The sequence below is a fragment of the Condylura cristata genome, unplaced genomic scaffold (genome assembly GCF_000260355.1).
Source record: "Condylura cristata isolate star-nosed mole 26May11 unplaced genomic scaffold, ConCri1.0 scaffold00005, whole genome shotgun sequence".
NCBI classification, from domain to species: Eukaryota; Metazoa; Chordata; class Mammalia; order Eulipotyphla; family Talpidae; genus Condylura; species Condylura cristata.
This window is the reverse complement of record NW_004567106.1, coordinates 19,876,714-19,904,110: the sequence shown is the minus strand read 5'-3', so window position 1 is coordinate 19,904,110 and position 27,397 is coordinate 19,876,714. Positions and strand designations below refer to the sequence as shown.

General features: G+C 34.6%; 1 protein-coding gene across 1 annotated transcript; it reads left to right on the top strand.

The window, feature by feature from the left end:
* The first annotated feature begins 18,168 nt into the window (after positions 1–18,168).
* On the top strand, positions 18,169–27,144 carry AGR3 (anterior gradient 3). Its single transcript, XM_004676740.1, has 7 exons — positions 18,169–18,274; positions 22,298–22,361; positions 24,999–25,051; positions 25,513–25,589; positions 25,806–25,869; positions 26,371–26,454; positions 27,095–27,144. Exons 1-7 carry the CDS (start codon positions 18,169–18,171, stop codon positions 27,142–27,144), a joined length of 498 nt encoding a protein of 165 aa, XP_004676797.1.
* Positions 27,145–27,397: the final 253 nt, after the last annotated feature.

Below are 27,397 nucleotides of genomic sequence, written 5' to 3'. Positions count from 1 at the left end.
GGACTGAACCTGGGAAATAGTTGTTGAGGGGAACAAAGCCAAACACCAAAAGCCACATATTATATGATTCCATTTGTATGAAATATCCAGGAAGATAGAAAACAGATTATTGTTGGTAACCAAGGGTTGAATGGAAATGGAAATATTGGCTCAGTTGGTACAAACATCCCTTTGGGGGGTACTGAAGATATCCTACAACTAAGTAGTGGTGATGTCTGTGCAATTTTTTGAATGTCCTAATGCTATGGATTTGTACATGTTCAAATGAGTAACATCGTACATTTTATGAATTTGACCACAACAGTCAAAGAAGGCTGGAAATGTATTTCACATGGCATGTTGATTTATTTGTCATACTTTATAGATATTTCCTTCAAGCTATGGTTATGTTGGCAAATAGCCCAATCAAGCTCCACAAGAACTTGGGACTTGGGTTTTTCCATTCCTTGAAGGGGCCAGCCTAGGACAAATGACACAGATTTCTCTTCGCAGCTTCTCAGAATCAGACCCAGGGGTCCCTTCACATAGGCCACTGATGTCAGCCTTTGCTCTGTTATTCATAGATAGCTGATTTTGTACAGTGTAGAAAGCAGTGGCATCTGTCCAGATTAATCTGACCTTGAGAAAGCCTCTGAGTGAACTTGAAAAGCTATATAAAAATCTAGATTCGTGACCTTTCATTTCATACTTGTAATATGATATCAGGATATGATAAAGTAAAATGATCCCTTGGTAACAAATAGGTTAAGAAATTATTGACACCACTAGGGAGTCATTTCTTTAAAGATATAGAAAGATACTCCAAAAGGGTGTTGTAGTTACATGTCCCCAAACTCTACAAAAAAATTAATTTATCCAGTGCAAAAAGTGATAAAATGGCCCACCTATTCTGAGAGAAAAAAAGACCAAATAAAATGTTTTGCTTCCCAAAATTTTCCAGAAATGCTTTTTTAATCAGCAGATAGCACTGCCAACCTGTAATGTCCACTTTCTTTTAATTCCTTTGTTATATAGAAATTTTATAATAAACAATGTCTATAAATTTCATGCTGAGAATAATTGTATTACACATAGCACTAGCTGGCCATCTCCAAAATTCTGAAATAAAAAAAAACAATTCAATTTCATATAGAAATAGCCTTTAAACAGTATCTTTGTTGTAATTAACTAACTAATGTGAATTGGCCATTTTCTATGGAATAAGCACCCTACTAGGTCCCTGCATACAGTTCTTAATCCTAACAGGCTGAAAGTGGTTTATTTCCAACTCTACAAAAGAGAAAAATGAGGCTTAGTTCAGTCATGTTCTTTGTCCACACCAAACATCTTTGTAAGAGTAGAACCAGGTTCCAAAATAAGGTTTGCTCCCTCCAAACCCAAATCCTCAACTAAAATACTCCATACAATGTCTGAGACCACAGCACTGTCAGTGTTTCAGGAAAGACATTTCAAGAACAGACTTAGAACATCAAGGCAGGTCATCTTAAACCACTGGACACATAGGCAACCATAACTCACACCCTTCAAAAAGTGAATTTGATTTATACCCTAAATACCACCTGTAACCAAAACCCATCAAAGCTTTAAACAAGTTTGGCCTTATTTATATGTTGGGAAATTTAAGAATGAAAGGTGATATCGTATTGAATCATATTGCCTAGGCTAAAAACCTGGAACAGCTCAGAATAAAGGCACCCTAAAACACAGAAATGATGCAAACTCCCCTTGCTGTGCCATCAAAGAGAGGCTTATCTAGTGAGACAGTCTGTCCAGACAGCAGCAGAGAAGGTAGAAGTATGTTGTTTGCATATGAAAATCTGACCTTTCTATAATCAGATATTTTTCTTAACTGTTAACAGGGGGGAAGGACAGTGGTTGGCCTATTATGACACTAGTCTGAGTAAAAAGTTAGCTATCTAATGCAAAATAAAAGAAAAAAGAAGTATAAGGCACAAGAATAAGTAGTTTGAATTTTTGTGATAAATCCTACATCTTATTTTAAAGGTTATCTGATTTAAAGAATTCAGCCCAGCAAGAGTTTTCCTTTGACTTAAAAAAATATTAGTCATCTCTGAGGTAAAGATACATTGGCCACTTGTCATAAACAAGCACGACATATTCCCACTCTGTCACTTTTCACCACTATTTTCCAGAATGGACACAACAGGTTATGAACACAGCTGAGGAAGATTCCCTTCCCAGGCAGTGAGGCTATACCATAGTGAGCTATACCAGAGCTATTTTTTCTCTTTTGCTGACATACCACAAAAAAAAAAAAAAAAAAAGATTCCCTCCATCAAAAACTGTACCTGAACTCTGAACTTTGACATTTACCTTTTCAGTAGTCAGGACCCACCAAAGTGAGAAAAAAAAACCTTTCTCAAGCTTCCCCATGACTGCGAGGCCCTTCAACATAGGAGAGTACACAAGTCTCATGAGAAGATCTTGAGGACACAAGCAACTCCATGAGGTCCTGGTCCACAAGGGCACAGCTTCCAATTTCTTGTTCTACACACTGGCTTCTCCAATGCAGCACCATAGCACATCCAGTTTCTTCTTTACAATACTATTCCTGATAGTATTGAACAAGCATACTCATATCCTATTTGACACACAACTTCATTTTGGTTTTCAGTCACACTCACATTAAAATATATTCAGGGTTCTCCCTGGTGGCACATGGGTTAAAGCATTGCATTATGAAGCTCTCTGAAGCCACTGCAGCACAAATTCAATCCCCGGCCAGGGAAGAGACCCACATGGCATGGCAGACCTCTCCTGACCTGCCTGTTGCTACCCCCATCAATGTATTTCAGTAGATCTGCCTGTTCTGCTCCCCACTCTGTCTCTGGTGAATCCTCTTACTGACCACACCTCTGGCCTGTACCCCAATTCTGTAAGCATAAATAAATTAATCTGTAAAAAAAAAAAAATTCTGTGGGACTGGTCCTTCCTTTTTCCTGGATAAATAGCAGTTTTCATCAACTTTCCACTCCCTCCTAGACAGTATGCAACTCATTTCAAACATTAAAACTATAGTCCTAATGTTAATCAAAAATCTTTTAATTAAACATATAAACCAGCCTTCCCTGGCGGCGCAACAGGACAAAGCACAGCACTGTAAGCTAGCAGCAGCCACTTCAATGTGAGGTTGATCAAGGCCCCAGAGGTGACCAACATGGCACAGCAGACCTCTCCTGTCTCACCCACTGCTCCTCTCAGCAGTGTACTTTAGTCAATATGCCTGTTCTGCTCCCCACTCTGTCTCTGGTGAATCTCACTCTCCTATACCTCTGGCCTATACCCCAGTTCTGTATCCATAAATAAATAAATCTTTAAAAAAAATAGCAACATATAAGCTTCTCCTTCCCTTGGCTTAAGCTGGTTACACACTAACTAAACCTACCTGGGAAAAAGCAACACAACTAGATATTTCTGTGTTTCTCTCACTTGCACATTATCTCTTTCCTTAATTCTGAGTTAGGTGCAAGATTAGAAAGATCAAAGTCTAGAAAATGATTGGGAAATATTTTTCCTAATCTGGTACTATTTTAAAGTTATTCCCCATAAAATGTAGGGCAGAAGTAAAAACTTTGCCCTTGAATCAAATCAGAAATCAAACTTGCCAGAAACAAAGTAAGTCAAAAAAGAAATGAAATATCTAGAAGAGATTAGCATTCAGACAAGCCAAGGGGGTTAGAATGTGTAGGGAAGAATACTGGAAACAAGGGGAAAATATAATAGTAATAGCGTAATTTGAACTATGTTCTGTTCTCACAGATACATCCAATGAAACCAAAGAAATTTAACAAATGCATAATAAAATACCTATCATAGTCTTATGCCTGAAATATCAGCCAACTTTACAAAATCATTTATATAAAAAGAAGAAGAAGAAATGAAAAGTAAAATTTGTTAGATTCAGAGCAATTGTATAGTTACTCTGACCAGAATAACCCTTATAGGAAAAAAAATCATGGCAGTAATACTTGGCTAAAAATGAATGAGATTGATAATAAACCATGTTACTTATTTTAGTGCTTGTTTGTTGTTAAGGCATTCATTTATCTCCCAATTTTCAGAATTGAAAATTGGCTTTAAAATTTGGCTTTAAATATTTTTAATAGATTTAGAATTCTACACTGACAATATAATTTTTTTAGCACTTTTGAATATTGTTTAATTGTCTTTTGTGCTTCAATATTTCTGACAGGTCTGTAATAATACTTTTCTATCCTTTTAGAAATATTTACCCTTTTTGTGACCGTTTTAATATTTTCTCTTTATCACTGTTGAGACCAGAATTTAAATATGCTTCACTTGTGATTTTTACTTTTTTGCAATGAGTTGAGACTCCTCTCCATATGGATTTAAAATTTTAGAAATTTGGAAAATTTCCCAGTCATTTTTTTTTCATAAAGCCTCTTTTCCCACTCCAGAGGTTTTTGTGCTTCTAGGTTAAATAGACTTGAAATATGGTTAAGGTGATGTGTATTCAATAAATGTTGTTCCAGAAGTTACTGAGCCTCTACTCATTTTTTTTTAGTTTATTACTCTTTGTACTCAAGTGTGTATAATATCTGTTCTTATAGCTCTAATTTTATGATCATTTCTCTTAGTATCCAGTGTACTCTTAATTATATCCAGACATTGTATGTTTCATCTCAAGCATTTCCATTGCTTATTTTTATATCATCCATTTCTCTCTTTACTAGTTTCATATTTATGTATATCTTTAAAAATATCCCATCTATATTTATAAATGCTTATCTAAAATTCTTCTTTTAAAATTTCCTTCTTACTGACATTCCTGGCTCTGTTTATATGACTCATGCTACCTGCCTGCCCCATATTTAGGATATAAGCCTCCTTGTAATATAGTAATTTTTAATTGGATGGCAGACATTTAAAATTTTCTATTGTTAAATGATAGAATTTTAAGTCCCTTTAAAAATAGTAGGACTTTTGGGCCCTCCCAGGTGGCACAGTGGGTTAAAGCACAGCTCTAAGAAGCTAAAGCCACTTTCGCATGGGTTCAATCCCCACCTGCCCTGGAGGTGACCCACATGGTGCAGCAGACCTCTCCTGACCTGCCTGCTGCTCCCCTCAGCAGTGTACTTCCATTATCTGCCTGCTCTGCTCCCCATTCTGCCTCTGGTGAATACTTTCACCGACCCTGTACCTCTGGCCTGTACCCCAGATCTGTATACAGAAATAAATATTAAAAAACAAATTTCCAGACTATAAGACCAATTAGTGATTGCCAGAAGCAAACAGGGAGCAAAGTGGATAAGTCAGGTTAAAGGTTAGTTCTATGGTAAAGGATAAAATTTTAGCGGTGAGCTTGATGAATTATATATAGATATTAATTTAAGAGATGTACACCTGAAACTTATATAATGTTATAATACAATGTAACTTCAATAAAAAGTAAAAATAAAAGCTAAATTTATATAACATTTAGAATAAGTATGTAAAAAATTGGAAAAATTAAAAAGACACCTTGCCAAAGAGGAAATGCAAATGGACAACAGGTGTATGAAAAAATGTTCAATATCACTTTTACTCAGGGAAGTATAAATCAAAAGCACAATGAGATACCACCTCACACCAGTAAGGTGTGAACCCTCTTACACTGCTGTTGGGAATGTGAACTGATCTAACCACTGTGGAAAAGTGTGTGGAGTTTCCACAAATTACTAAAAATGGAGCTAGCTTATGACCCAGAAATTGCACTCTAGAAATCTACCCAAAGGTTACAAAAACATTAATTTGAAAGGTAACAAACACTCCTTTGTTCATCACTGCACATTTATAGTAAGATATGGAAACAATCTAAATACCCAAAATGTAGATGACTGGATCAAGAAGTGGTATATATGCATACAATGGAATACTACTCAGCAACCAAAACACATAAACTCATGCCATTTGCAGTGACATGGATGGTGCTGAAAGGGATTATGCTCAATGAAATGAGTCAGAAGAAAAAAGAAAAATATTGGATGATTTAAATTTATAGAATGAATATAGGGAATTGAACAGTGGTCCCAAAAAAGGGCAAAACTTGCAGAAAAACTAGAGATCTGAGGTATAGAGCAGAGGAGAGAGAGGGAGAGTTGTCAAAACAGGAGGGAAGAGCACAGGACTATGGGGACAGTTCATGGGTGCTGTGGCGGTAGGAGATTAATGGGGACTACACTTGAGGGGAGAAATCAAATATTGCACAGAAATGTAAGAAAATAAAAGCTTCATCAATTAAAAAGGAAATAAAATCAAAGTTGTTTGAATAAGCAAAGATTTGTTAGTGAAAACAGAAATAGAAAATAAACCAAAAATTCATAAAAATTAAAACTTCCACTTTTAGTAAAACAATAAAATGAAGTCAAATTACACATTAGGAGAGATTATTCCTTCTAATATAGAAGCTATATCCAGAATATAAAGCTACTCTTAACACCTCAATATTAAGATGAAAACAAGTTAGTATTTTAAAAATAGGTGACACATCTGAATAGACTTAACCAAAAAGATCTATAAATGCGTGAAAACATGAGATATTACAACATATACATGGACTTCCTAAAGTTAAAGGCTCACAGTACTAAGTAATGATAAATAAGTAGCACTACTACGTGTAATGTAAATTAGTACACTTTTGAATAAAGGTTTGTAGTTCCTCAATACATTGAACAATACAGTGGTCATATATGACTCTACAATTCCACTTGTAAGTATCTGCCCAAGATAAATGATAATATGTCTATATCTAAAACCTGGTTCTCAGATACTTGCAACAGCTTTATTCATCATAACCCAAAGCTAGAAATAACCCAAATGTTTAACAATAGATGACTGAGTTAATACTGAAGTATGTCCACACAATGACATAATATTAAAAACGGCAAAGAATGTTCTAGTGATATGTGCAACAACATGGATGAAATTTCAAAAACTTTGGGGTTAGAAAAAAAAGCTAGACAGGGCTGACTTGATTCCTGGCCATAGAGGTGACCCACATGGTGCAGTAGACCTCTCTTGCCATGCCCGCAGTCTATTTCAATAAATCTACCTGTTCTGCCTCCCACTGTCTCTTTGGTGAATCCTCTCACTGCCCCACTCCACTCCCCACACATCTGGCCTACACCCCAGGTCTTCTAACCAAAAATAAGTGTTGTTTTTAAAAAGAAGCTAAGCACAAAATACTACACAAGTATACTTTTATTTAGAAAAGAATAAGCTAATCTATAGTCACAGAAAACTGATTAGTGTTTGCCTGCACCTGAGGGTAGGAGGTTGCCTGCAAAACAGCATTATGGAATTTTTTGGGCTGATGGAAAAATACAGTATCTTTACTGAGCTGGGTTATATGAGTATACATTTTCCTTATTAAACCATAAAATTCTTTGTACCTTGAATTGTATGCATTTAACTGTATGTAAATTCAATCTTTATTGAAATGTAAAATATATAAATATTCCAGGAGTCAAATATTCCACTTTCAGTAACATCATCCTCACTCACTCACCCATGGATGACACTCACTCTGGCCCCTCACAATTTCTAATCCATACAGATAAAATGATTTGCTCTTTAATGACAACTAGAGTCAGATATTTTGCGCTGTGTTTTTCTGAGTAAACAAGTTGGCTCTGGATACCTTTCTTTCTGTTGAGCCCCCTGGCCTACCTTTATCTTTAGTCATCACAAACTCACAATTAACAGGGAAGACTGCTATAGCAGAAAGGAACAGAACATATGCATATCAAGTATAAAATAATTTAGGCCCAAGTCATGTTTATCCATTCCATCTCTTCTCCCTTGCTCCTCACTGTGAGTTGATTTAATAGGCCATGCAATCTGAGTACCTTAATTTGATCTGTGAGAACTTCTGTACATTGACCTCTAAAATAGTTGCTGGTAGCAGTCTTGGAGGCTACCATAACATCAAGGTGATTTCAATCATGGTAAGGGTACCACCAACTTAAATGGTGAAATCCAAAATGGGATCAACCTTAAAAACTGAAATTATAAAGATAGTCAAACAAAAATAAACATATACTAATTGAATACAGAGAAAAAGTCTAAGTGAAAGTGGGACAAGAATGCTAAAGGTAGGGTCTCCCTGGTGGCACAAGGGGTTGAGTCTCAGCACTGTGAAGCTACCCAAAGCCACTGTAGCATGAGTTCAATCCCTGGGCAGAGAGATGACCCACGTGGCACAGCAGACCTCTCCTGACTCATCTACTGTCCCCTTAGCAGTGTATTTCAATCAATCTGCCTGTTCTGCTCCCCACTCTTTTTCTGGTGGTTCCTTTCACCCAGCACTTATGGCCTACACCCTGCTCTTGTATGTACAAATAAAAATTAAAAAAAAAAAAAAAAAGAATACTAAAGGTGAATTAAAAGAAAGCAATTGCATATAAAATAAAAACCAATAGTTTATTGTGATATCAACAGGTATGTGATGTTAGTGAGACAAGGTCCCAAATCATATGATTCTAATCATTATATAATGAAAATGTTCTCACTTTTTATATTTTATGAAACATCTTTATTTCTGACAGTAGACATAATTTTTGAAAGAGCTTGACAATGGAAAACTGAGACGTGCATAGATATTTCACTTTTTCCTCTTGTAGAAAATTAACAATTCTAAAACATGGCAATATAAAGATTAATATAATCTAGATAATTTAGTTGTAAATTTGGTTGTGACTCTTCAAGAAAATGAACAGCTGTAGTAGTGAGAGCAGATTCAAAATATTAATAGAAACACTGCTGAGAGTTATGTCATAGTCCATTACTTTTCAATGAGTAGAATCAACAGAAAACAATTATCAAGTACATGTTAAGATTTTGACATATTACTATGGATTTATAATCTAAGAACTACAAATAGGGCAGAAACACTTTCATCATGACAACTACCTGTCCATTAGACCCCTACAATTCCTACAATCGAGTCTTCATCTCTAATCAATATACGCTAAACAGTTTGCATGTAGTACAAGATGGTATGTTAGTCAGTAAGTGAAGTAAAAAGAAATTGTTAAAGATATCTTTAAGACAAATGCATTTGTCACTAGCAGTTAAACTCTAAACCTATCCCCAATATACATATATTCCCTGGAGTCACCAAGATGTTATTTGCTCAGCTGACTTTCTGAATCTTACAGACATATTCATCTCATGATACCCATCAGAACCATCAGAGATGAAGCAGGTCCTCCTGCCACATGAGGAAAGAGATGTAGAAATGAATAGACAAAGTTTCTCTCTACCTTGTTCAGTTTTTCCCCAGGCACAAGCTTCCTATCTCTAACACCATTCCTATACAAACATCAGCAGCAAGAACAATTATCTAAATGGAAATAAGACTGACCTTTGACACTTGTTTTGGCATCTAAACCAGAGCTCTTGTGGGGTCTTGATAAGCAAAGTTATATACATACAAAGCTGGTGTTCAACCAATAGGAGCTGGTATCTCCCTTTGATGCATTTGTAGCATCTTAATACTTCCTCCATAAATTAGTAAATAGATGCTGCTGGAATTAGTCACCACCAAACCTCCTCCTACATATACGGAGCATCCACACATGATTGAATCACCCTTCACTTCCCCTAGAGTCCCCTAGGTTTAGTATGCATTTGATTCATCAATACTTGTGCCATATCAATTGTTAGATATTCTGGATCTATTCTAATAGTGTATGCACAATCATACACAAGGGGAAATAAATTGAGCATATAACCATTCTTGGGAAGATGGATTTTTCAACTAACCATGTTGTCTAACAATTTTAAAAAAGTCGCTCCACTCATACAACTGTGGTAGATATTTTGCTTAAATAAATATGGACACACCTGGTAACCATATATTTAATAATATCAATGTCATGGGAAAATATTAAATATGAAGCAGATTTTTAAATTAAAGATCATCAATCTTTGGGGTATATATATTTATCAAACAAGGCAACTTTTTGAAACACTTGACAAGCTGTTATAATTTAAAACATAAATTATAAACTTATAATTTATAAGTTCAAAGGATGACCGTTAAGTTACACTTTGAGATGATTACATAAACTAGACTTTTAGTAAGCTAGTTTGTTACATTCTCATTTGTAACCTACTAGAACTAGTCTGTTGAAAATCCTATAGGCTTTATTATTTGAAAATTTCTATCAGTTTTATCATATATTAGTGGAAGAAACGGCAATATATACAATGTGGTTAGTAGTAGTTGTTCTTAAATAGTTTTAGGGAAATGGATGCTGTTGCTATTCATGTATTAAAATACTCCCTTTGCGCCATAGACATGTAAATATTCAAATCACAATGTCACAGTTTCTTTCTCCTTAAGGTAAACATGTATTTTTCTCCCTCCATGTTCAAGTTCCTCTTCCCTGTTCATTTGTTTGTTCCCCTTTCCTTGGAATGTAGTGACACCTAATGCCAGAATGAGAGAATGTCGTCCAGCTCTGGCAGGGTCAAGCTTCCCAAGTGCCTGGCTGCTCTGGTTGCTGCCTCAGCTTCTCACCAGCAGAGTGCGCTAGCATAATGTGTTGGGCCATGAAAAACCAGACCAAAGCTTGAGTTGAACCTACTTAAAATGAAAATGTAGTTAGTACTTGAAACCATTTGTATAATGAAGTTTCAAAACTAGCTGTTTCTTGAGAGAAGCCTCTTTTACAAAATTGTACATTTATGGAAAATAATACATTACGGTATGTATAAATGTATAAATATATTAGACTTTAGGAATACCTCATATATTCCACTAGTGCATCCTATTTATAGTTTGACAAGGTTGTAGGCTTAGTGGTTTCATTTGAATAACAGTTATAATAATAAGGAAATATTTACTGTAAATATGTAAAAAATCCTTTTTATATTCACTTGTTTCTTCTTTTAAGAAAGAGTGGTAATACTGTCTTACCTCCATAATTACAATAGAGCCAGTTCATTGAAGGCCCACATGTCTGGGAAGGTGTTGTGCACTTTATCACTTCACATTCTCTCTCATTTAATCTTCATGACAACTGTGTGCATGAGTAAGTTATGTGGGATCACAGTGGTGGCTACTAATCTGGTGTATGAATTCAGACCACTTGGCCTTATAACAGAAAAACCCCTACAGGCCAACTGAGAAAGCTAACAGCCCCACAATCACTGTTCTCCCAGTAAGTCCTTTATGTGTAAGTTGTCTGGGCAATTGTTAAGGAAATGAAGTAACGTTAGAGAAAGAATGGTGATGTGTGATTAAAATCCGTGATCCCACTGTGAAGTACATGATTAAAAAAAGAAAATTCCCCTTTCATGCTCTTACTTTCCCTCCAATCAGTATTAGAGAATCAGTTCCCCATCCTGGCACCATGGCCTACTTTTTGAGAAGTTGTAACCTGCCTACTTCTCATTTGGAAGGACCCTATTCTTACCACTATATATGATGACTCCCTTAGTGGGAAAAACACAAAATTTCAAAAGTTCCAAGTTTGACATCAGACTGTCACTATGATCTTGGACAAGTCACTGAACCTACTTAAACTCAATTTAAGATGGAGCAGATGGTGTCTTTCAATTCAAGTTGGCAATCTGAACCCACATTCTTCTAAAGTCCTGCACTGAATAGGGAAAAGTGATACCACTTTGGAAACTAAAGGAAGTCATATTTAGACAAACTGAAATTCAACAAATCTGAGATAGTATAGGAAGGTTAGACTGAATGACAAACTGATGAACCCATAATCTAATATATTGAACTGTCTACCTTAGGGGCATTAAAGAAACACACATACATACACGGACACACACATGGACACACACATATGGACACACACATCTCTTAAAGAAGCCCTGAAAATGAGGCTGTTATGGAATGTTAAGTGGGAGCACATTTTGATTCTGTGAATGTTTCCAAGAACTACAGTTGTAGTTTTCAAAAACTGGAATCTCCCTGAAGTAGGGAGTCACAAAGCAACCCACAACATAAATATGGTAAATGTGCTGACTTAGGAAATTGATGACACTCCCAATTTTAAGATCTGGCTAGACATACCTCTATAGAAACACCTAGTCTTATATACATAAAAATAAGATCTGCAGTCAGAAACAACAATTGGAAAAGAAAAGATATTTAATTGAAAAGTAGAGAAGAAAGATGTTTTTACTATAATGGCAACAGTAAACAGTAAACTGAATATTGCAAAAATCAAAGCAGTTAGTTAGAAAACAACCTTGAGAAATTCAGGCCTCTAAGGATGAGGCTAAGGAAATGAAAATTATAAAGGACACATAGATAATAGTATCAGAAATCCAATACACATAAAACAAGCTTTCCACACAGAAAAAGTTAAATAGAATGAAAATCAATAGCCAACTATGTAATAAGAAAATAAACTTTTAGAAAACCAAACACAAACCTGGGTATTCACATAAAATAAATTCATTGAGTTTTAGGAAAAGTCAAGGAGTGACAATTAATACTTCATAACATCTATTAAATTTAATTTCAAGAATAAGCAATTCTACAAACATCTAAGCATAAAACTATGTCACACAGTGAAGAGCATTATGTTTGATTTAAATCTTTCTTCAACACCAACCAGCAGAAAAGACACTGATTGAACAGTGTAAGGTAAATAGTACACTTAATAATTACATCTAAAATTTACTGAATCATCTAGAATTTACTGCAACTATTTTGCAGTGTTTAACTTTTTGATATATTTTGTATATTTACATTTTATATATATTTTTACATCATTATTTCTTTTCATATGTTGTATGTTTATCCATTCATATTTGGTCTCCAAGGAGCTGCCACCACCAGTTTACCTGTGCATTATCACCATAATCCCTTGTACTCTTCCCTGTTGCCTGTTGATTTTGATTTTTACTTTGTCATAATTACTATTCCTCCTCCACCCCTTATTTGGGACCCCTACAATCTTCCTATAGGTGAAACCAACCAGTATTTTTCTTTTTCTTTCTGGCTTTTTTCAATGAGCAGGAACCCTTCCAACTCCATCCATGTTGTTGCAAATGGAATAAGTTTATCTTTTTATTGCTGTGTAATAGTCCATATTGTATATATACCACACCTTCTTGATCCAGTCATCTATTTTTGGCAACGGGGTTCTTTCCATAGCTTACCTATCGTGAATTATGCTGAATAAACATAGGAATACAGGTATTCTTTTAAATTAATGTGTCTTTTTTGTCTCTGTTGGGTAAATGCTCAGGAGTGAAACTGCTGGGTCATATGGATGGTCCATTTTTAGCAATTTGAGGAAACCCTACACAGCTTTCCACAGTGGTTGAACCAATTTGCCTCCCTACTAGGGAGGTTCATCTCAGGATGAACAAGTAATCAAATAAGAATCCGATTATCAGGAGAAAAGGAAAAATTTAATTGTATATATATATATTAAATTATACACAACACACACACATATGGAGAAACGCTAACATATATGGGAGCAAAAAAAAAGGGTATTTATCTGGGCTTCCTTGATGGTGCAACATAGGAGATGAACCACAATTAACATAACATTGAATTGAGCTTTCAGAGAAATTCAGAGAAAGACATTCCAGACCTATATAGATAAATATATATTTATCACCCACATATACTTGTTCTAAAATTCTAAGAAAATTAAAAAAACATCCAATGAGGAATGAAATCAATGAAATTAAAAGTCAAGCTGCATTAAAATTAAAGTGTGGATACTAAATTTTATCAGTTAGGATACTGTTGATGAAAAGCAACAGAAAACTGATTCAGGTGGCTTAAAAGAGAGGAAAAAATAACATTTTATAGAACAAACTCTAAGTCATTAAGATTCCAAGACTGATTAAAACAAGGACTGATATTCAAACAAAAATATGCATCGACATGTAATTCACCCCATATTTCAGATTCTTTACAGTAAATCTAAATTTTGTCCATCTTGGTTAACCTGATGCAGCTGCCCCAGTCCAGATATGATTACATATAATGGAAAATGGGGCCATTCTCTTTAAATTTATTAATTTTTATTAATGAGAAAAAATTCCTTGTATTTCCCTAATATTTCCTAGGGCAAAATAACATCACACACTCCTATTTATACCAATATTGGTTTAGAATGAAATCACCATGGTTGGGTTAAAGTAGACCAGAGGTTCTCAACCCTGGCACTATTTACATTTGGGGCTGGAAAATTCTATGTGGGGAGTTGGCCTATACATGTAAGGTATTTAAAATCATCTCTGGCCTCTACCCACTAGATGTCAGTAGCACCTCTCGTATATGGCAAACAAAACTATCTCTAGGGTAGGCCTCCTTGGTGGCTCAGGGGTTAAAGTCTCAGCGCTATGAAGCTATCAGCATCCACTGAAGCATGAGTTGGATCCCCCACCAGCATGCTGACCCACATGGCACAGCAGACCTCTCCTGTCTTGACCACAGTTAGGTGTACTTCAGTAGATCTGCCTATTGTGCTCCCCACTCTATCTCTGGTGAATTATCTCACCCTTTGCACCTCTGACCTACACCCTAGTTCTTTTATGCATGAATAAAAGGTAAGTTATTTTTAAGTCTAGTTTTATTGCTTCAAAGTTTACTTTTTTTGAAGATGTATTTATTTATGTATACAAGAACAGGGGTGTAGGCCAGAGGTACAAGAGTGAGAAGATTCACTAGAGACAGAGTAGGGAGCAGAACAGCTATATCTAATGAATCATGGATTAACTATACAATGTTTTTAAAATATATTAGGTAAATATATACAAGCTTATCTAGTTGCCTGTTTTCCTACTACTTTGCACGTGAACATTTTCTACAAAAACTGTAAAGGATAAGCAAACAGTAAAAGTGTTGAATTTTAAAACAGCATTTTCCTATCTCTCAAAAAAAAAATTTCTTTAGCTCTTAATTATACTCCTGTAAACAGAGTTAACCTTAGGAATTTCTATTTACTTTATATCTAATCTGCAAGCCTCAGTGAACTTAAACCAAGAACAAAGGTGTACACACACTTCTGCATTCATACTACTGGCTCTTTTCTTCCTTTTTTTTTTTTTTTTTAAGTATTGAACTTCAGCCAAACATGAAATTACCTTGGGAAATAAAAAAAAAAAAAAAAAGGTGAAGAGAGAAAAAAAAGACCATGGGTGGTATCTGGCCTCATTTTATGAGAACACTCAATCTTATTTTAGAGGAAAACAAGATTTTTTTTTGGTGTGAGAAACATGAGAAGTAGAAAGTAGAGAGTTTGTCAGGCAAGCCTATTTATGTAAATTTGCAAGTGACTATGTTCTTCTTTTGAAGCAGGTGGGGCTGTAGATCAGGTGTGTGTGTGTCTATAAATCCACACCCATTTTTTAACCAGAAACACAAGAACACAATTCCAGTCAAGAGCACTCCCCAGTTCAGGTAAGCAAAATTTCCACATTATTTAGATGGTGGCCAAGCTTTACTATATTTCAGTGATTAATGTATTGCTAATCAAAAGTTAGATCTTCAGTAAAGGGTTGAAAAATAAATGTAATTATAATTTTTTTCTTAATAAACTGGATTGGATTTTCTTTGCTGTCTTAATACTTTCACTCTCTACTTAGAGATATTCAAATAAGTCAACACTTATTTAAAGGACAAAGATGGTCCTTTAAAAGTTGTGCTACAGGTAACAACTATTATTCCTTGTTTTTTTTTAATTTTGTATTACTTTAAAACAAGCAATTTTTATGTAATATCTAAGTAAATAGCAATGTTAAGTCACTTGAAAAGAAAAATACTAGCATGAGATTAATATTAACTAACTGGTTAATATTAATAACACCTAATTGTATATTCATGTATTTCCCAAGTGCCCTGGAAACTGATCCAGATCCATCACCATGTCATATTCACATGACCTCCCCCACCCCCACCCAGTGGCTTAAGTACAGACCTGGAACTAAGGGGCCCTCTATAGCTCATGTCCCCTTGAACTTAGAAAAACAATTGTTCATCCACAAATAACAATACACACACACAAAGGGGGAAAAAAAGACTCAAAAGTAACAATACATCACTGAATGACTTTGTCCAGAATATATTTAATAGAAAGTTTGCAGTTTATCAAAAAATGTGAAACAGAAAATTGATGGTTTGATTTTAAAGTGGAAGCATCTTTGATAGTATTATATCAATACTTGATATTTAAGGGGGGAAATGGCTCCCACTCTGAATTTAGCAACTTTAAAATCAGAGCACGGTGAACTTTCTTTCTCTTTGAATATACGCCACCTACTTATCCGTCTCTACCACACAGGACCTTTCTAATGCTTCCTCAAATGAACTTCTCTTGCCTCTTCTTTATATCCAAGATCTCGTCAAGAACTTTAAGGCAATTATGGACTCCCTCCCCCAGGAAAATACACAGAGGCAGATAAAATTTTACATGAAATTTCAGGGTCTTTTTGAGCCTCCTTTAGTTTACTTACAGATCTTCTCAAAGCCACTGAATCCAGACAAGACCCAGCCTTCATGGTTACTTCCATTTTTTCGCTTCAATTTTCAAACTACAAGAGTCTGCCCTCCCCAGATCACACTTTGTGTTCCTGATTGAGCTGCCTCCTCTTACCTACTAAGAATCTACTCTTTCTTTGTTTCAGTGTTTAGGTACTAGATGACAAGTTATTAAGATAAAAGATGACATTCTAAAATGTTTTATAGTATTAAGAAGTTAGAGGAACTTGAACTTCGATATTTACCAGTCACGTGGTTAATATTTAACAGGGTTTCAAAGGAGGCTTCATGTCTCATAAATCTTCTGATTTTCCAACAAACCTAGTATCATTTAATAAAGCAACTTCCAAGTTTGATAAGAATCACAAAAAGTCACTATCTTGTTGAGGAATTGACTAGTAAATAATGCAAGCCAACAAGATTATTTCAAGAGATCTTGAATAAACAGAAAAGATTTCTGTACATTTTATATTTTGAGGTAATTTTAAAACTGCATATGTCAACTACTTTCAAATGGGTTTATATGCTACAAATATTATAACTGCATATCTCACAATAAGCACTCTAAGTAACATTTACTATGATTTAGAACTTTTGATTGAATCTTAGTTTTAGTAACAGTACATTGAATTAAAGAGCAGTTTGACTTTTAACTGACCAAGGAATAATGCAGCTATAGGAAGTCTATACATATATTTAATTTATAGCAATATGGCAACAAATGTGATTTTTTTAAAAAGGACTGAGCTGAACACAAAGGACACAAAGCTGAGTAAATGATGGAAGGATAAAAAAGATAGATGATTATGGAAGAACTGAAAAACAAGGATCCTCCATATTTTATTTTTCTCTAAATCCTACTTTAAGCAGTAATTTGTTAATGCTTAATTTTATTATCTTAGTATAAGTTGAAAATGTTTATTTAATGCATTAGATCAAGAAAAATTAAAAGACATAGACTATGCATGCCAAAAGTCACCTATGCAGTGCACTTTAAAGTTGTAAGACCTTTAAAAAACAATCTTCTTTGAGTGTCACTATAGTGTTATATATTATGCAGCCTAATCGGATTTGAGTACCTGCTGAAATCTCTTTTAACTTCATTGTACTGCTCCCAAGATGCACAAAAAGCAAGTTTTCACTCAGCAGACATTTATAGAATCTAATTCATTTTGGAAATATTAAAACAAAATGCGAATGAAAGTTCTAGACAGCTGTACCATGTCAGCTCATATATGTGGAGCAACATGTCAGCATATACTTGGTTTTACTCAACAAGTATCTTTTTTTTTTTTTTAAAGATTTATTTATTTATGGATACAGAACTGGGTACAGGCCAGAGGTACAGGGATGGTGAGAGGATTCACCACACACAGAGCAGGGAGCAGAAAAGGCAGAAAGATGAAGTACACTGCTGAGGGGAGCGGCAGGCGGGTCAGGAGAGGTCTGCCTCCTCTCCCTCTCCATGTGGTAACCTCGGGGCAGGCGGGGAGGCGGGGATCAAACTCATGCGGAAGTGGCTTGCGCTTCTTAGTGCAGTGCTTTAAACTGCTGCGCCACCAGGGAGGGTCTCAACAAGTATCTTAGTGACAGTCAAAGTAGCTGATGTGGTTCTGAACTTTTTTCTCGTGATTTAACCTTTTTTAAGGGATTCTTGAGAACACAGGATGCTACATTCAGCTTTGGCTCTCTGCATCTTACTCGTCATAGTTCCTTCCAACCTTGCCATTGCAATCAAAAAGGAAAAGAGAACTCCTCAGAAACTCTCAAGAGGTACTAGAATCTCATTTTCTTTTCTCAATCAGTAATCTAGATTGTTCATAAATTTCTGGACTAAATGGAATGTTTTCTTGTGTACCATTTTAGAACTATTGCATCTTTTTAAGCAATGGTTGCTGATAACGTTGGTGAACAGAGCCCTAGTCCAAATATATGTTATAACGAGGTTCTAGAGCCCTCAAAATCTTGTCCATTTCTCTGTCCTCTATTTATTAAGGCAAGGAAAAAATGTGAAATGATTTTACACTAGAATCTCAAGGAAATTATACTCTATCCTACCCTCTTACAATTAGTCAATTAGATGTGTACTATATTGAGTCCAGAGAACAGCTGCAGTGATTTTAAGATCATAATCTCATTAGCTATATGCTCAGAAAACATTTCTTCTTTGTACTTACCATTTGTTTTCCTCTGAAACAAATATATTTTCGTCTTTAAAGATATGTCTCATTTTAAAAATACTTTCAAAATTTGCTTCTGTATCACCAGGTAACAGAAATGGGGGAAAAAATCATTCTCCACATAGCTAGTTCAAAATTAGTAGTACAAGACCCCTCTAGTGACCTAGGGGTTAAATCTCAGCACTGTCACCTGGATAGCCTTAGTTCTATACCAGGCCAGGAGGCTAAATCACGTGGCCCAGCAGACCTTCTGTCTCCTCCACTGCTCTCCTCAGCAGTGCGTTTCAATACACTAAGCCTGTTTTGCTCTCCATTCTGTCTTTGGTGAATTTTCTCATACACAAACCCCATACATACACATACCTCTGGCCTACACCCCAGTTCTTCTTAGCAAAATAAATAAAATCTTTAAAAAAAAATTAGTACTATAAAACACAAAAGCCTTGTTCAGTAACTGGAATGGTAATATAAATAGAGCACAGGCCACTACAGCATGATTTCAAATTCTAAAATATTGACGTTCTTTTGAAGTTCATCCATTCCTTAATAGATATACAGTACATCAGCCAATTAGTAATCAATATTCACCCAACTTAGTTTTACTTCATTTTAACAGTAACAGAAATATAAATCTAGACTATCAGTACATTTCTGCAAAAGGAATAAGAGGGAAATTTTTCTAAGCATAATTTATCATGTATCTCTTCATATAAGCACAATAACTAAAAAAACAATAAGCTCAGTGTTGTGAAGTGACAAGGACAAAATGAACCATTTCCCTTAAGGGTCCTATAGGAACAACACACATAACCATTACATAAGGCACCAACATTTCATAGAGTCACTTTCAACTTCCTATAAAAATTTTTCAGTGAAGTTTATGAAGAATATATTAAAATGCATAATAATTTTCAAGCAATTCCATGAGTCTGCTATTTCAGTTCTTTAGAAACTACTTTAGTAACTTTGACAGGTTAACAGCTGGAAACTCTATGATTAAGAACTAATGTTCATTTAGTTAAGTTTTTTACCATCTATTGTCACAAAGGGAACAATTGAAAAACTGTTAAATAAGTCAAAGCAGAGATGAGAGGGAAGTTTGGATGCAATGAGCAGAACAACACATGGAGCCTCCTGGAGCAGGGTGCAGCACCAGTAAAGAGAGTATTTAGGAGACAAAGGAAAATTAATTGGGAAAAGGTAATAAATGGTTCAAGAAAAAGTTATCTAAAAATATCTTAACTTCCACCCAGCATCTAATCTAGTACCACATATTGGAAAATGAGTAAAATTTAAGATATGTATGCATAGAAGAACTAGAGATAGAATTAATGAACAGATCTTGAAGAGAGATTACATTCTATACCACACTTGGCCTATTATGATTATGAGATAAAAATAATTGGAATATAATAGGACTTCCCAACAAGGTTATAAATTAACTGTTTAAGAGAAAGACTTTCATTGTTCTGTCTTGTGGATACCCAGTGCTAAGTGGAGTAAGGCATATAGCAGATGTTCTTTCAATATCTGTGGAACTAAGTTGAATAGAAGCTGAGATCAGTGATTTTTCCCATAGCTGAATTTCCAGCATTAACTATAACTGGCAACACAGTCGGGAAATTAAGAAGGATCCCAATCTCAGTGACTGTTTCTACACTATTATTAGTTAAACACAATTTAGTATGAAGTTGCATGTGTTCATGTGGCAAGCAAAGTTACATAAAAAATCATTCATGACTGTTACCCTTTCAAGTTTGAAAGGTTTCTGCTAATTTAACTGAAACAAAGTGTTTTCCAGTGTTTCAATAAGATGGATACCAATAAAATTAGACAACAACAACAATGGTAAGAGTATAAAATACTGAAATTACTCTGAAAACAGTCAGCATTTCCTCAAATGATTAAATTTAGAGTGACCCTATGGTCCAGCAATTGCATTCCTAAGTATATACCTAACAGAAATTAAAACAAGTCCACCCCAAAGCTTGCACACAATGTTTATGGCAGCATATTCATAAATGGCCAAAGAAAATGCAACCATCTATGCATAAACTGTTGAACAGCTCAATAAAATGCAGTATGTTCATTCATACATGTACTAATACTTAGACATGTGAAAGAATAAACTGTTACATGCTACAACATAAATGGACCCTGAACACATATTTTTTAAAAGCTTTAATCATGAAAGACCGCATATATGATTCCATTTATAGGAGCTATCCAGAATAAGGAAATCAACTGAAACATCGAAACAGAAAGTAGATTGATAGGGTTGGGAGATAGAGGGGTTAGGGTTTGAGAGCTAAAGATTACAAGCTTCCTCTTTTTTTTTTTTAAGATTTATTTATGCATACAGAACTGGGGTACAAGCCAGAAGTGCAGGCATGGTGACAGAATCCACCAGAAGCAAAGTGGGAAGGAAAACAGGCAAATCCATGAAGTATACTGCTGAGGGGAGGTCTGCTACACCATGTGGGTCACCTCCCTGGCCCAGAATAGAACTTGTGCAGAAGCAAGCATCTGCATCTAGCTCGATAGTGCTGCACTTTAACCCTCTGTGCCACCAGGAAGGGCCTTATAAGCTTCCTCTTTTAGGTGATAAAAATATTCTATTATTGGTTTTGTTGTTTTTTGCAAACTTTTGTTTTTCCAAAAAAAAAAGTACACACCTCCCGTGGATGAGTTGTATTGGTATGTGAGTTATATTTTCATAATGCTGTCTGCAAAACAAAACAAAACAAAACAAAAGCACAAATGAACAAAAATACTAGAACCATTTTATCTTGCTGCATAATTCTTGGTCACATTTTAGCCACAATATTAAACCCAGAAACCTCAATATGACAACATTTGAAACATAGTAAAATATAGGGGGCAAACAAACCTGCACATATTTCTATTTTCAAATGAATTCAATCTTTGTCATCTGTAGAGTAAGACATTTCCTAAAAATACTCTGGGTTATCTCTGGATAAACTGTACATTTCTAACCTTAAGATATTTAACCTATAATATACATTCCTAGTTCCTCATATCAATTCTTTAAAGGCTAGCAGTTTCTTTCTATTCTCTTCTTTCTGCTTCACCTTCACTCTTCAAAACATCTGTGATTTATTGTGACTCTCAATCATGAACTTCCCACACCAGAATTCTTTCTGTGTCCGTAGTTAAAACTTTGGAATTCTTTTCCCCACAATATGTACTGATTTTGAAAGGGTCACCATCTCTTGGCACTTAAATACAATGGCGAGGTCTAAGGTATTTTTGACAGTATGAAAAGATTAACTGTTATTTCCTCTTCCTGATCTGAAAACCGGGGCTTTTGTGTGGTCAAGAGATATACTTTGAATGACCACTAATTATAACAACATTTAATAAGCACTCAGTTGACTGAGGTTTGAAACACTGTCACAAACCCTCAGCACTGTAATCTAAAAGAAAACCAACTCATATGTTTAGTTATAATTATGCCCCCTCTATATCACATGTCAGAAAACTGCTTGGTAATTTAGCCGAACATCTGTAGGTAGACATTTGATTATCAGATGCTCATTTCAGCACTCTTCTGCTATGCTGGTTAATGTACATTCATTTTCTTCTTCTATTTTAGGGTGGGGAGATGGCATCACATGGGTGCAGACTTATGAAGAAGGTCTCTTTCAAATTCAAAAAAGGTAAAACACCGTTAGTTAATCTTGACAGACTCTCCTGATAGGAGAGTCAAAACTATCATGTTAGCTTTTGAAAGTTCAACACAGGTAGTTACTATATTCTTTTGTGATTATTTAGATAAAGAGTTGACCTTAGCATTTTTTTTTTTATGAACAAGCACTCAAAATATTTTGTAGCAGTTTCTTAATTAGCCAAGCAAGCTCTTGAATATAGAGTGTCTGAACAAAACAGTATCACTAATAGAGGCTAAACAACTTAAATAGAAAACTAATAAAGTGACAATAGTCAGGCCTGTCTGATTATCAGAACAATTCGGAGAGTTTTCTTTAAAATCTTTATATTAATAAGATATAAAGATATATAATAATATAGAAAGATATATTAATAAGATATAAACCTGCTGGTGGTACAGCAGGTTAAAGCACAGCACTAAGAAGCTAAAACCCCTCCGCAAGAGTTCCATCCCCGCCTGCCCCGGAGGTGACCACATGGCGTGGCAGACCTCTCCTGACCCAGCCGCTGCTCCCCTCAGCAGTGTACTTCGTCAGTCGGCCAGTTCTGCTCCCGACTCTGTTTCTGGTGAATCCTCTCACTGCCCCTGGCAGTGTACCCCACTCTGGTACTGTACCCCAGATCTGTATGAATAAATAAATCTTTTTTAAAAATTATATTAATAGGCCCTCCCTGGTGGCGCAGCGGGCTAAAGCACAGCACTGAGAATCTAAAGCCGCTTCCGCATGAGTTCGATTCCCGCCTGCCCCGGAGGTGACCACATGGCGTGGCAGACCTCTCCTGACCCAGCCGCTGCTCCCCTCAGCAGTGTACTTCATCAGTCGGCCAGTTCTGCTCCCGACTCTGTCTCTGGTGAAGCCTCTCGCCACCCCTGCACTTCTGGCCTGTACCCCTCAGTTCTGTAGGCATAAATAAATAAATCTTTAAAAAAAATTATATTAATAAAAGTAATGTAAATAAAAATAAGAAAAAGAAGAACCAAAGATTTAAAAGATAGTTCACAAAAGACAAAATTATCCTAAGCATGTAATATTAACTTTTTTACATCTTTGTTGATGTGTGATGTGCAAAGGTGAAGGTGTAACCTCATCAATCATGTTATATACATATTTAGTGAAATGATTACAAACAAGTTAATTAACACATCCACCCTCATGCAGTTATCCTCTATGCACCATGCTGCGCAGTAGATCCCCAGGTCCCCAAGACGTGCTCAGTTATAACTGGAAGTTTCTAACACAGAACCGACTTCATACATTTTCCTTGATTAGTCCCGTCTCACCCTCAGCCTATGGGAAACATGGATTCTTTACTTGTTGAATTCACGTCTTTTTTTTTTTTTCCACACAAATACATGAGAACTTACAGTATATGTCAAATTTTAAAATGTCAAATTCTAAATATTAATTTGACAAATGATGCGGAGAAGCAGTTATGGTTGACAAACTAAGGTCTTATAAAATTTCAGAAATACAAGTACCAAAAATATTTACTCTTCCAACACAAACTTCTTATAATCTGGTAGTCTAGATCATGAGATTTTAGACCAGGATCACCTGTTCTTATTCAATTGTGACATCAGAATAGCTTTTATAAAAACAAAATCTATATACACATATATATGTATATAGATAGATATATGTATATGTATATTTATATATACACACAATATATATATATATATATATATTGTGGCCATGAAATTCACAGGGAATTCAAATTCGGTGTCATCAAGTCAAATTTTACTTTAGCATAGGCTCATCTTTTTATTACAACACGTATTTTCTTTGACTGTTTTTGCACAATAATGACAGAGCTGAGCAGTTGCCAGTGAGAGCACATGGTCTGTGAAAACTTAAATATTTACTATCAGTCTCTTTGTTGAAAGTTTTTGAGTCATTCTTTTAGATTTTCCCTACTTCAATTTCTGCTAGAAATATATGCTTTTCTTGAAAAAAAAATAGTGTCTTGGTGTGATGTCTAACCAATTTTGTTGTAGGTGAACTTTATATTCTAATTTTTCTGTTACTCTAAAATAACATGGAAGTCAATTAACTACCATAAAAACAACTTTTCATGGTTTAAAAATCAGTATGACAACTGAACAATTCATTGACAGGGACCTGTCACTGAGATGAGAATGAAAATTCATTTTTTAAAACAAGAGTGTGAAAATGGTCAAAAACCTTTTATAAAAACTAAAAACAATTAAAATAATTAAATACAAATTTTGACACCTGAAATATAAGATATTCACTGGAAATGAATATTTTGCTCATGATATCCTTTCATCTTTGGAGACAGAACTGATTTTTTTTTTCTAATACTATAGTGTACATAAGAGTCATCTACTGAGCTTGTAAACTACAAATATTCTTGGACTCCAACTTTAGAAATTCTTATTAAATGGGTCTGGGACAGAGCCTGAGAATTTACATTTCCAATGTATCCCCTGATGAAATAACTTCCCAGATCTGGGGCATGGTTTGAATAACTCTGCCACATTGTCATGATTTGTCATTCTGAGATTTTTACTTTGTCTCCTTGGAAACACTAAATTTTAAATCTAGTTTCACTTTACATTTCTATTCAAACTTAATCTGTTGATTTAATTTTATCTATTTTAGTAACAAGCCACTGATGGTTATTCATCATTTAGAGGATTGCCAATACTGCCAAGGTAATTCTGCACCTGAGATCTTATTTCTAAAATAAAATGGGAAAGTGACCTGATCAGAAAATGCCAACTGAGGAACCAAAAAGACTCCTGACAAAGTACTGCCATTATACAAGTACTCAAAATCTACAATGATTGAGAACTATTATATATATTTATAGTGTATGTCCTTTAGAATTTTACCTCTCTGCATCCACAAAAAGAAAAAAAGCAGGGAAAAACTTCAAGGAAATGTCATTTTTAACCAATTAATCAGTGAGTTCCATCAAGTTATAAAATTAGTGGTTCATTAATATCATTATTCCTTGATGTCTCCCAATGAAGGACAAAATGACAATGGGCCAGTGAACTATTTATGTACAAGTTATATATGTAAACAAGCACAAAATGTTGTTTATCTTGCTATCTTATACTGGAAATATCCTTATTCTTAAAATTAACTGGGGCTTTATCTTCTCCTATAGCACTTAAAAAAATGTTTGCAGAAAGTAAAGAAATACAAGAAATGGCTAAGAATAATTTCATCATGCTGAATCTCGTGGTATGGGAACTTTACAATGTTTCTTACTAATACAACACACAGAAAAATTTGAACTTTTTTCTATCCAAAGTGTTGATACTAGAATGTTATGTAGAACTGTAAAAAGCAAAAATAAGCAATTAAAAGAAAACTTTGCTCATATAACTTATTTTTCAAATTATCAAAAACAATCCAAAATAATCCAATCTAATAAGATTCATTACTTTCTTCTGCTAGCATGAGACCAATGATAAGAATTTATCACCTGATGGGCAATATGTACCTAGAATCATGTTTGTGGGTATGTATGTGATCTCATGCATCAGATCAATAAAATTACTAGAATTATTAACTTTTTGCTTTACTTTTTATTGCTGATTGTTTTAAATAAGTTTCATGATGAGTATAACATAGTATATGCAGATATTAATTTATAATCATATAATTTATACCTAGAATCTATGTAATGTTATAAGCCAATGCAATCAAGAAGTTTTTTGAAGTGCTAATTCAAATTCTATACTTTTAATGCAAAGTCATAACTGATCTGAGCAATAACAATTGTAGTTACAACCACAATTACTACACATTGGTAATCTGTATTAAATGTGTATTAAAATACATTTTAAATATATGTAAAAAACTAACTCATTCTATTAAATTAATATCAGTGCTGACAGTAACGACACATTAAAATGAGATTTTAGGTTAGCTTATAATAAACTCACATGTATAAAAATGCAGCATGAGCTTGAGAATATATTAAGTAATGTATCAATGACTCATTTTTTTTTCTGGACAGATCCTTCTTTAACAGTCAGAGCTGATATTACTGGAAGATACTCTAATAGACTATACACATATGAGCCTCAGGATTTACCAATATGTAAGTATTGACAAATTTCTTAGACAGTGGTACTGACACTTAATTGGTCAAAGGCTGTCCCCAAACAGTGCTATTTGAAAATAAGCATCAGTGACCTGATGGTGGTGGCAGTAGATATGCAAATGCTTTGCTCCCACCAAAATCAGAATTTCTGGGGCATCTCCATATCTCTGTTTTAACAGGAATATCTAATGGTTATTATGATGACTAAATTTTAAGAACATTAAAAAAGAATCTAGTGCATATTAAAATTGAATGTAAAAGAGTAAATCCATTGTTCTGGTCTCAAAGATCACATGTGTTTACCTCTAATAAAAATCTTCACAAAATTCACTATCAACTATATTTAATAAAATAACTGTCAGACCCAGTGACAAATACAAAATGATCAATTAATACATATATATTCCCTCAAAACCCTTATGATAATATTATTTAGCATAAAGCTGGTCTATCAGCTTAAAGTTTTCTAATATTTAAATTTATGTTTAGAATAAAATTATTTAATGTTGCAGATAAATTCCCATATTCTCATAGCCATTAATTTAATTTAAACACATCAATTCTGAATTGGGGTTAATAGATTATAATGTGTTATTTTCATGTCTTAATTTAATGATATATTTTACTTTTATTTTAGTGATAGAAAACATGAAGAAAGCATTAAAACTTATGCAGTCAGAGTTATAAGGAATGGCCTCCAAAAGGTAAAAATCTCATGAAGAAAAGATTAACTGACTGACACTAACTGAAAGTATATAGATTTTGTAGCATTACCATTTAGATTTTTGATGTGCTAGTGAAATAATATTTCAATAAATGTCAAAATTTGAGTGTGACAAGTAGTAATTTGACTTCTGCCTGTATCCATAGTAAATAAGGCTTGTCATGGTAAAGAAAGGAATGCCTAAGTAAGAGATATTTGCATCAGTTATCTTTATTT

Bases quoted from the DNA above. Each gene is read 5' to 3' on its own strand.
- AGR3 (XM_004676740.1), top strand. From the start codon at position 18,169: ATGCTACATTCAGCTTTGGCTCTCTGCATCTTACTCGTCATAGTTCCT. The intron at 25,052-25,512 runs GTAATTCTGCAC...CTTCTCCTATAG, and splicing joins GGATTGCCAATACTGCCAAG to CACTTAAAAAAATGTTTGCA. The intron at 25,590-25,805 runs GTATGGGAACTT...TTCTTCTGCTAG, and splicing joins TCATCATGCTGAATCTCGTG to CATGAGACCAATGATAAGAA.